This window comes from Pteropus vampyrus, unplaced genomic scaffold (genome assembly GCF_000151845.1).
Source record: "Pteropus vampyrus isolate Shadow unplaced genomic scaffold, Pvam_2.0 Scaffold229, whole genome shotgun sequence".
Classification (NCBI taxonomy): Eukaryota; Metazoa; Chordata; class Mammalia; order Chiroptera; family Pteropodidae; genus Pteropus; species Pteropus vampyrus.
Window position 1 is genome coordinate 1647206 of NW_011889010.1, and position 12080 is coordinate 1659285.

The 12080-nt window shown below is 38.0% G+C and overlaps 1 protein-coding gene across 5 annotated transcripts in view; it reads left to right on the forward strand.

The window, feature by feature from the left end:
- The window catches only part of INPP4B (inositol polyphosphate-4-phosphatase type II B), a 610870-nt gene that overhangs the window by 467161 nt on the left and 131629 nt on the right, over window positions 1–12080 (forward strand). For all 5 annotated transcript variants that reach the window (XM_023519662.1, XM_011373754.2, XM_023519664.1 and 2 more), the window contains 2 exons: window positions 7200–7330; window positions 7727–7831. In XM_023519662.1, coding sequence (XP_023375430.1) covers window positions 7200–7330; window positions 7727–7831 — 236 coding nt within the window. The remainder of the gene's footprint in view (window positions 1–7199; window positions 7331–7726; window positions 7832–12080) is intronic.

A 12080-nucleotide genomic window follows, 5' to 3' on the forward strand; every position in this document is an offset into this window, starting at 1 on the left:
GGTTCAGCCTGAGGTGTTAGGTGGACCTTAAGGAAATCCACCCAGTGGACAGAGCTGCCAAACAGGATCATTGTTATTCATTTAGAAGGAGAAATGACCTGAGACACAGATATGCATCGAGTATTGGCAGAGTAAATGGCTTCAAGGGCCTGGAAGAAATAAGACTAGAACATTGGTGACAAGGGGCCTGGGAAAGGGGTATGTGGATGAACTTATAGAAGAAAGCATAAAATGCCTTTATACCTTAGAGCCATGCCCAGCAGAAAGCAAATACTAGAGAAGGCTCTTCACAACTAGATGAACGTTATCACCTGCCAGTGGGTATTAGCCAGGCTTTGTTCTTAATTACCTCGGAGTTTGTGCAATAGACCCATGAAGAGAGTGGCCTTGGTGTCAGACATGAGGGCAATGGATGGACCTAGGACATGCCCCCCCACCCCCAAGGCTGATATAGCTCCTGTCACTGCTTAATGTGAAATGCCAGAAATAGATCAACATGGTACCATTCCTTGGCGGAAATCTGACAGCTAGCTGGTGGCAGGTGTCTTAAGTTGGAGAGAGCAGCAATTCATCTCAAAGTTCAGGTTGGAGAAGGCAGCAATTCATCTTAAATAGGCGCAACGTAGTCCAAAAATGTGTTTGCCTTTTCTGCTCACAGTGCCACTGCTGGCACCCACATCTGATGGCTTATGGAATGCCTGATCCAATGACATGGTGTCTCACACAGCTTTGCTCCAACTAAAGCACACATGATACATCAAAGGAGGTGCAACAATGAGCTTGCAACCACTGCATGCTCCACCTCATGTGAAAGCCACAGACCTGATAAGACAGTGAAGTACTATTAATCATGAAATGCTCACTGTGGGAAAACCTCAGGATTGGGGCACCATTTTCCAGGATAAAGTTCGTATGCTAAACCAACAGCTGACATAGGATGTTGTGCTCCCATAGCTAGAATACACAGCTACGAAAGTAAAGGTGGACCTCTGTTACAATCAGTCACAGTGTCCCAGTTGTGGGTTCGTGCTTCCTTTCCTATGACTTTAGACTTCGCCAGTTAGAATCCTCATTCTTAGGGGATGGGTTTTGGCAGTTCTCTCAGGGGACCCATTAATGGTCGCACTTAACTAGAAGCTTTGATTAATTACATGGGACCGGGTTACCATGCATTCCTCATTGCAATGGACCAGCAAAGATAGTAAGAGATATCACACTCATCGCTGTGAGGACAGAGAGCTACCGTTTCTCAATCTGAGCAAAAAGAAATATGTCTGGAACTCAGAGGTGCTCCACGGACAGATACGAAATTACCTGGAAAATTACAGCAACCGAGATTCCATAAGAGCAAAGAAACTAAGGGCCTAATCCTTCAGGATTAAGGTTTCGGTAACCTCACAAAGCAGTACCCCAGAATAACTGAAGTGCCAGTGGAATATGAAGAAAATCTGGAACGAGTGGTAGAGGAGATTCGTGATGAATATCAATTAAGGCCCCAAGGATCAGCTGGAGTATTGCATATTGTAGCTTGGTTCACCACCTCTTTAAATCTTTGGGGAATTACAACTGGTCACCGCTTTGAAAGCTTGCATTTGAACTTCCCTCTTGGGGAAGATATGAATGATGTTGTTTTATAGGCCATCTGGATATCAGAAAATAATGCAAGTGCATCTGAATCGTGCAAGGGAGTGCCTGGCCCGGGCCCAGTTTACGTGCTTTTCTGTACTGGCTCAACCCTTACATGTGTTTATGGTTTAACTAACCACTTACTCAATGAGAACCCCAGATATTGCCACCATTGTCACCTTATCCTTTAACACCACCACCTACATCAGCCTCTGTCAAGATGAAGACCAGGTATTGGCAGACCCCAATGGCATCTACCGTAGAAGGATCCATCGTGGCTTTGGCACCTCTGTCGTATCAGACCAGACCCGGGAAAGTTCTGTCTCCACTGGGATTTTGCTTCCCCAGTGGCTGTCCAAAGGAGACCAGTTATGCAACCAGAAGTACAAAGGAGGTAACGTCCCATAGCGTGAATCTTTACCAGTAAAATCTAGAAGATGATAAGGAACTGGCACATGAATCTCTCTTCATCCATCTAACGAACTGTTCCAAGTTGCACAGATTCCATAGGACTTCTCTAGAACTGTTCCACAGGACCTCGTCACCAGCCATGTTTTCTCGTGACGTTCTGCCCAGCTCGGTAACGGACCACCTCAAGTCTGCTTCCTCCTCTTCCTGCGGCATTTCTCTTCTTACCTCTTTTATGCTTACCTGGGATTGCTGAGTTTCAGGCTCCGCCTTCTAGAGAAACTGGATTGAGATATAAAGCAAGACCCCTAAACTCCAAAGGTTTTGTTCATTAACAAAGTAAAATATAGCATAAACAGCTCTAACCTTCCCGGTGGAAAAGTGTACTGATTTGGGTGCCCCTAATTATCTTCTCTCTTCATCTATCTTAATGTATTAAAGTAATGAATTTCTTTTATCTTTTTTTAAACTTATAATTCTTTCTTACTCTGCCCCACTTTGTTTTATAACTTCTTCATCACTCTACTTTGGTTTATTCCACCTTTATTCTATAGTTCCCCTATATTTGAACTCTTTTGATGCAAAGATACCTCATGTTGGTTATTTGTCTCTTTCAGAATGTGTACCTTTTTGATGCCATCTCTTAGAATAAACAGGCAGTAAACACCAGGTTTGACTTATCCCAGTTTATCTCAAGTCACTCTCCACAGAACATTAAACTTTTCTGATCACACGTTGCCAGGCTTCTCTTGGTCAAAGAGGAATGCACTACCCCAGGATCCCACAATGTGGCCAGGGCCTTCACTATCACATCTCTCTTAATTATTATTTCTAATATAGATTCAGAGACAATAGAAATTGTAAACCTATTAGTATTAAACATCTATCAGTGCATCTATTCAACAGGAACGCTTAACTAATATTTCTATTATAAGTGTATAGTGGAAATACGGCCTTACATGATAAGTTGATGTATTACACTTGTTATCCACCTCAGGTTTGACCTAATTGCCCAGATTCTTCTAGACTTGGATATCTCAAGTTTGGGGAGTTATTTGTTTGTTTTGGTTGTTGCGGTTTTGTCCTGAGTCTACATACCCCGCTATTTGAGTGTACACAGACTCACCGATTTTTCAACTTCCCATCCTACCCCTGCTTTGAACATGAACTTTCTTTATTCTCATTGTCTATTGATTAATTACTTCTTAATTACCTCGGAGTTTGTGCAATAGACCCATGAAGAGAGTGGCCTTGGTGTCAGACATGAGGGCAATGGATGGACCTAGGACATGCCCCCCCACCCCCAAGGCTGATATAGCTCCTGTCACTGCTTAATGTGAAATGCCAGAAATAGATCAACATGGTACCATTCCTTGGCGGAAATCTGACAGCTAGCTGGTGGCAGATGTCTTAAGTTGGAGAGAGCAGCAATTCATCTCAAAGTTCAGGTTGGAGAAGGCAGCAATTCATCTTAAATAGGCGCAACGTAGTCCAAAAATGTGTTTGCCTTTTCTGCTCACAGTGCCACTGCTGGCACCCACATCTGATGGCTTATGGAATGCCTGATCCAATGACATGGTGTCTCACACAGCTTTGCTCCAACTAAAGCACACATGATACATCAAAGGAGGTGCAACAATGAGCTTGCAACCACTGCATGCTCCACCTCATGTGAAAGCCACAGACCTGATAAGACAGTGAAGTACTATTAATCATGAAATGCTCACTGTGGGAAAACCTCAGGATTGGGGCACCATTTTCCAGGATAAAGTTCGTATGCTAAACCAACAGCTGACATAGGATGTTGTGCTCCCATAGCTAGAATACACAGCTACGAAAGTAAAGGTGGACCTCTGTTACAATCAGTCACAGTGTCCCAGTTGTGGGTTCGTGCTTCCTTTCCTATGACTTTAGACTTCGCCAGTTAGAATCCTCATTCTTAGGGGATGGGTTTTGGCAGTTCTCTCAGGGGACCCATTAATGGTCGCACTTAACTAGAAGCTTTGATTAATTACATGGGACCGGGTTACCATGCATTCCTCATTGCAATGGACCAGCAAAGATAGTAAGAGATATCACACTCATCGCTGTGAGGACAGAGAGCTACCGTTTCTCAATCTGAGCAAAAAGAAATATGTCTGGAACTCAGAGGTGCTCCACGGACAGATACGAAATTACCTGGAAAATTACAGCAACCGAGATTCCATAAGAGCAAAGAAACTAAGGGCCTAATCCTTCAGGATTAAGGTTTCGGTAACCTCACAAAGCAGTACCCCAGAATAACTGAAGTGCCAGTGGAATATGAAGAAAATCTGGAACGAGTGGTAGAGGAGATTCGTGATGAATATCAATTAAGGCCCCAAGGATCAGCTGGAGTATTGCATATTGTAGCTTGGTTCACCACCTCTTTAAATCTTTGGGGAATTACAACTGGTCACCGCTTTGAAAGCTTGCATTTGAACTTCCCTCTTGGGGAAGATATGAATGATGTTGTTTTATAGGCCATCTGGATATCAGAAAATAATGCAAGTGCATCTGAATCGTGCAAGGGAGTGCCTGGCCCGGGCCCAGTTTACGTGCTTTTCTGTACTGGCTCAACCCTTACATGTGTTTATGGTTTAACTAACCACTTACTCAATGAGAACCCCAGATATTGCCACCATTGTCACCTTATCCTTTAACACCACCACCTACATCAGCCTCTGTCAAGATGAAGACCAGGTATTGGCAGACCCCAATGGCATCTACCGTAGAAGGATCCATCGTGGCTTTGGCACCTCTGTCGTATCAGACCAGACCCGGGAAAGTTCTGTCTCCACTGGGATTTTGCTTCCCCAGTGGCTGTCCAAAGGAGACCAGTTATGCAACCAGAAGTACAAAGGAGGTAACGTCCCATAGCGTGAATCTTTACCAGTAAAATCTAGAAGATGATAAGGAACTGGCACATGAATCTCTCTTCATCCATCTAACGAACTGTTCCAAGTTGCACAGATTCCATAGGACTTCTCTAGAACTGTTCCACAGGACCTCGTCACCAGCCATGTTTTCTCGTGACGTTCTGCCCAGCTCAGTAACGGACCACCTCAAGTCTGCTTCCTCCTCTTCCTGCGGCATTTCTCTTCTTACCTCTTTTATGCTTACCTGGGATTGCTGAGTTTCAGGCTCCGCCTTCTAGAGAACCTGGATTGAGATATAAAGCAAGACCCGTAAACTCCAAAGGTTTTGTTCATTGAGTAACAAATTAAAATATAGCATAAACAGCTCTAACCTTCCCAGTGGAAAAGTGTACTGATTTGGGTGCCCCTAATTATCTTCTCTCTTCATCTATCTTAATGTATTAAAGTAATGAATTTCTTTTATCTTTTTTTAAACTTATAATTCTTTCTTACTCTGCCCCACTTTGTTTTATAACTTCTTCATCACTCTACTTTGGTTTATTCCACCTTTATTCTATAGTTCCCCTATATTTGAACTCTTTTGATGCAAAGATACCTCATGTTGGTTATTTGTCTCTTTCAGAATGTGTACCTTTTTCATGCCATCTCTTAGAATAAACAGGCAGTAAACACCAGGTTTGACTTATCCCAGTTTATCTCAAGTCACTCTCCACAGAACATTAAACTTTTCTGATCACACGTTGCCAGGCTTCTCTTGGTCAAAGAGGAATGCACTACCCCAGGATCCCACAATGTGGCCAGGGCCTTCACTATCACATCTCTCTTAATTATTATTTCTAATATAGATTCAGAGACAATAGAAATTGTAAACCTATTAGTATTAAACATCTATCAGTGCATCTATTCAACAGGAACGCTTAACTAATATTTCTATTATAAGTGTATAGTGGAAATACGGCCTTACATGATAAGTTGATGTATTACACTTGTTATCCACCTCAGGTTTGACCTAATTGCCCAGATTCTTCTAGACTTGGATATCTCAAGTTTGGGGAGTTATTTGTTTGTTTTGGTTGTTGAGGTTTTGTCCTGAGTCTACATACCCCGCTATTTGAGTGTACACAGACTCACCGATTTTTCAACTTCCCATCCTACCCCTGCTTTGAACATGAACTTTCTTTATTCTCATTGTCTATTGATTAATTACTTCTCCCATAAATGTTGTGTGATGAAAGCTAATCTATGGAAAAGTTGAAAATGAGATTAATATTCACAAAAATTTGAAAGACCTCAGATGAAAGATATAGCAATATTAGATCGCATTCCCATTGAAATAAACAAATGCAGCTACAAACATTCGAAACCAAGTCACATTTTTGCACGCCATCCATTACTCTTGAATTTAACAGGATGTTAAAGATTCTACATCTTCTGAATTTATTAGCTTAGTATTTAGCATGTTTCACAGCCAAAATAGCAAAGAAGGTTCATTATTGCTGGTTAAATTAGACTCATGAAAATGTTGTTGGTAAAAGGTTACAGAAATGAATAAGAGATCTAACCAAGCAGCATATTCAATCATTTATCATTATAATTTAAAAAGGCATTCTGATGATTTAAATTAATGTGGCTAAAGGGTAGAGAATTAGATAAAAGTTAGTAATTAAAACCTAAATGGCATGATTAGCTCTCCTTTTTGATATAAAAGGGACAAGACATACGCAGTATTAAATTGTCCTCTCGGGAGAAACAGCCAATAATATACCTGATCATACCATTTATGGGTTTAAAATATATATATATTTTTAATATATATATAATATGTAATATATATATATTTCTATTATATATAAACTAGATTACTCGAATATCTTGTGTTCCCTCAGACATAGTCAGATTTCATTTTGGATGGCCAAAGGCTAGAACTTAGACATTTTTCTGTTGAGGTTTAATGTTTGTTTTTTAACTAATGGTCATTATATATATATAATGGATACTAAGTCTGCTATCTGTGAAATTTTTATTAATGAATTTAACCTACATATTTTTTCTCTTTGATATACAGAACTTTTAATGTTTGTACGGCCTAACCTATTCATATCTTTCTTTGCATTAAAATGTTTTTTCTCCCATAAAAAGTGCGTAGAGCTTTCCTGAAAGGGATGGCGAATCAATTTCTTATTACTTTGGCAATCCTGATTAAGCAACTCGGTGTCTATGGACTTAAGATCAAAATAAATATTTTATCCTCTTTTCCATTCTTAACAGAAACCAGGAACTGAAAGAACTTGGTGAACTTTCTCCACACTGGGACAATTTGCGGAAAAACGTCCTCACTCACTGTGATCAAATGGTGAATATGTACCAAGACATTCTGACAGAACTTAGCAAGGAAACAGGTGTGAGAACGATAACTTTGCATATTCAAACTTAATTGCCCTTCACGTATGTTATGTGAAAACAATAATAAACATTGTTATGGACATAGAAAAGCCAAGATTTAAAAAAATACCTTTTATTTCTATCTCTACTATCTTGGCATGAAAAATAACAAAGAAAAAATTTCACTATTTTATCTCATGGTATTATTATAAACATAACTGAGTTTTTCAAAATATTACATTTCTGAGAAGAAAATGAACCCAAGAGTAACAACCCATATAGCTGTTACTCTTTCTGAAATTTTCGTAACATTTTTCTTTGTCAAATTTTCTTTTCAGCATACAGGCGGGCACACACACACATACACACACACTCATATATTTACTAATAATGTTCAATTTTTTTCCATCTAGGGTCCTCTTTCAAATCAAGCAGTAGCAAAGGAGAGAAAACATTAGAATTTGTTCCAATAAATCTACATCTACAGAGAATGCATGTGCACAGTCCTCACTTGAAAGGTAGGATATAGTATTCTTTTGTAAATGGGCAAATTATGTTAGTATGTACTCCTTTAAAAATCTTGACTATTGGCAGAATTTATCATTTGCACAGTTATATAAAGATGAAGATGACACAATTGAAACTAATAACTCTAAATGCTACAAAAAGGACTATTCGTTGCTATGTTTCTGGGCAATACTTTATAAATGTGGCACCTGAACTCAGTTACAAATGAATGTGCAAAATGAATATTAGCTTTATTAAGTAGTATCAGAGGTGGCTAATAGCTACCAATTGTGTTACTGTTTGAATTAGAAAAAAAGAAAACAAGACTTGTTCATTGTGTACCTGTCTTGAGAAACCAAAGCCCAGAGGTGGACTCATATGCCGTTTCTCTGACTTAGGGGTAACATTAAGAGAATCACCCCACTTTACCTATAAGAAGGAGGTTTATCAGATAGAGAGTGAGAGAGTATTTTGATGTACTCAGTTGTAAGAAATATTTTTCAAGGAAAAACATGTAAGTTTTCATATATACATACCTGAATGGGGTCCAGAGTGAACAATATGATGTTGCATTTATTGCCACTCTACATAATTCCTTGCCATTTCTTAATAACATATATTTTACAATATTCTTTGCATCTCACTTTTTTTAACTTACTGTTATATCCATTTTTATGCATATTTAGGGTGAGCGTCTGCCCCTATTTAGCAGCAAAGTCCCATATTATGCATGTGTCCCAGCATCCTTGTTAAAAATGCGATTTACTTCCTCCCCACCCCTCCCAACCCCCGAAGTCTACCTGTTTGAATGATAAATACTCTGATCATCCTACTAGTACCCATCTTCCTAGGGAGCCAAGTGACTTTATCATCAAATTCTTCTTCAGTGTATTGACACACACATGCAAAACCCACACAGATACATCTAAAGATGCATTCTAGCATCTTATTTTGTGGCCATGGTCACAATATATAGGTTGCAGGTTTTTAAAAGTTAAAATGAAATCTCTATTCTGCTTTAGCATCATCTGAAATTTTGTAAATTAAAAAATAAAACATTTTCCTAAGCTTGTACGTACTGATTGTGTATGCACAAACCAGCTAATGTGCAAGTTTAAGTATAGTCATAATCATTCTGATGTGTAATTTTATTATCTTTGGTATCCCTTATCAACTATCTGAAATTTTAGCTTAGATCCTCTTAACTAAAATTATATTAAATGAAAGAATTGAAATAAAAATTAGATGAATTGGCCTAATGTCTGCCAGTAGTTAGAACATAACATGTAATTGTTTTAAAAATGATCAAAATCAGAGTATCAACAAGTAATGAAGCAGAAATACTTAAAAGCTATTTAACAATCAATGTTTTCTTTCTAATGGCCAATATGAAGAGACTTTTAGGATATAGTAAAAAGTTTATATATTTTGGAATAGAAAAGAACAGAATTGCAGCTTTGCCACTTTTTATATATGACCTTAAGTCTGTTATTTAATCTTCCTAAACGATGTTGCTGTCTTCCTGATTAAGTGAATTGGAGTATGTAAAACACCTAGAATGAACAATAAGGGTTTCCGTTATACATGTGGCTTTTGCTATAACAAAATGGATCTATAAGTTTTATCAGGGCTGTTAGAATTGGAGAAAAGCAATCAGCTAAGAGCCTATTAAGAAACAATACCATCTTGAAAGAAGGAAGTAGCCAGATTTAGAGGAAAGATGATTTAGAGAGGCATTTTGGAAAAATCATCATATGCAAGTACTTAATGACTGATAGAATGAGGAAATGGGAGAAAAATATGACCTGGGGTTACAAGCGTAGATGGATAGACCTTTCATCAAACCAGATAGTCCATTGGACCCAAATTGATAGGAATTTATCTTTAAATGTGCATTCAAATATCTGGTGATGATCCTTAAAATATTTCCACCAAGCCAAGAGAAATTATTATCTAAGTGGTCTTTTATTTCATATTCATTTCTTGAAACAACAGAATCATTTACAGTTTGCTGTTTTTTCCAAAATACTATCTGAAAAATAGTCTATGTCGAGCTAGGTTAAATACAGTGCATTTAGTTTCTGTTTCTCTAATTTGAAAGGAAGAAACTCTCAACTAAAAGAAAGAAATTTAGAAAAGCAAACAAAATTTCTCCTAATTAGTTCGGTTTGGGATATATGTCATTTTCCTAGAGCTGCTGTAACAAAGGACCAACAACTGGGTGTCTTAAACAATGGAAATGTAATGTCTCACGGTCTTAAAGCCAAAGTCCAAAATCAAAGCGTTAACAGAGCCAAGCTCCCCCGGAACCAATGGAGGAATCTTTCTTTGCCTCCTCCTAGCTCCGATACATGGCTGGCAATCTTTTGTTTACATTGATTTGTTGATGCATCACACCGATCCTGCATCTTCACATACTGTTCCCCTGTGTGTCTTTATATCATCGCCTCTGTGTGTGTGTCTGCCTCTGTGTCCAAATTTCCCCTTTAAGAACACCAGTTATATCAAATTGGGACCCACCCTAATGGCCTGATTTCAACTTGGTTACATCTGTAAAGACCCTATTTCTGAATAAGGTCAGATTCTAAGATACTTTCTTGGGGGGCACAATTCAAACTATAACAGGATATATGAAGGAATCTTTTTTTATTTTTGATAATAAATAACAAGCAGTAGAGAGAAAAGCAAGATTTTTATGTTGTAGAACTATGGCGCACCTCATAAACTAGAGAATTTTTGACATAGTAGTTTTTAGAAAGACTGGTTCCTCTCTTTGAAGACTTAAGGAGAAAATGTGAGAAAAGACTAGATATCCTAACAGCCAAGAATTAATGCAAAGGTGTTGGCTTTTTCCCTAGGCTACACATGTATTTAGTGTGTGTGTGTGTGTGTGTGTGTGTGTGTGTGTGTGTGATACATATCATGTTTATAAATTAAATAATAATTTATATGTTTTAAAAATACTTTTTGAAGTTATTATTTGAATTCAGAATTCAGATAAAGTAAGTGCTTTATAGACTAGATCACCAACATATGTTGTAATAGAAATTGAAAACTTGACTGAATTTTGGGGGCCTTACCACTAACTTCTTTGACTTTGACCAAGTTAATAACCTCTCTGAGCTTTGGTTTACTTATTTGCGAAATAAAACAGTTAAACGTTATAGGTGGTCATCAATCAAATGTTCTACTTGCTTATATAACATGTATTTATATGTATTGAATTGCAGTTAAATTTATTTAAGACCCATGGTTACTGATTTAAATGTTTAGCTGAATTATAGACAACATTTTGCAAGGTAATGATGCAAGAAAGATTGGCCAAGCCTTGGTATTTCACTGGTGAGTTATTTCGTTATAGTCTACATTTATTTTCCTTCTTACCATTAGTAAATCGTGTCTATTCGCATTTGATTAATAATGCTTGCTATATTTGAAGAGGCAGCTTTGCAAACAATAGCAGGCAGATTTACCAAATACGTGGCTAATGTCTTGCTATTGAAACAAGTAACTGAGCAGAACTAATGTTGTCATGTCTCATCCTGACAAATGAAATCACTTTCATTTAACTTTGAGCGCCCCCAGACCCATTAAATTAATTTTTCATACTTATTCACTATTTAAATTAAATGCAACAAATAGAACCCCCACCACAACAGAGATCTTATGCAGCAGTGACAACAGCAACAAAAATAAAACCCTGAAATAAAGACCAAAATTCCATCCTCCAATATAGCTCAGTAGATTTTATTTTCTTGGAAAATCAGTTGTGAATAGTATAAAATATGGATTTTTGTGATGTTATAATATTTATATGTTTTATATGTTATAGATATATAATAGCATATTATAGCAAAATAAAAGAAAGAGGGGAAGGGAGGAAAGAAAGAAAGACAGAAAGGAGGAAGGAAGGAAGGGGGAGAGAAGGAAGGAGGAAGGGAAGGAAAGAGGGAGGGAGGGAGGAAAGGAGAGAGAGAGAAGAGAAAGTGAGAGAAAGAACGTACTATATGATGTCATAAAGCTGTAGTTGGAATCACGTACATTGGCCAGAATTTTCTGAAGGAAGGAGCAAACAAGAGGAGCTATTCGGAGCTCCCTGGTTTCTGTATCTCAAGAGTTTGGGTATATCACCTCATCGATGAAGCATAATTACCTTTAGATATGTTTAACGATAATGCCAAATTGCTTGGACTATTTTGAAACAGATTTTCCTTAAAAATCCCTATGCTCTTATGATTCATGTCAAAGTCATATTGTAGG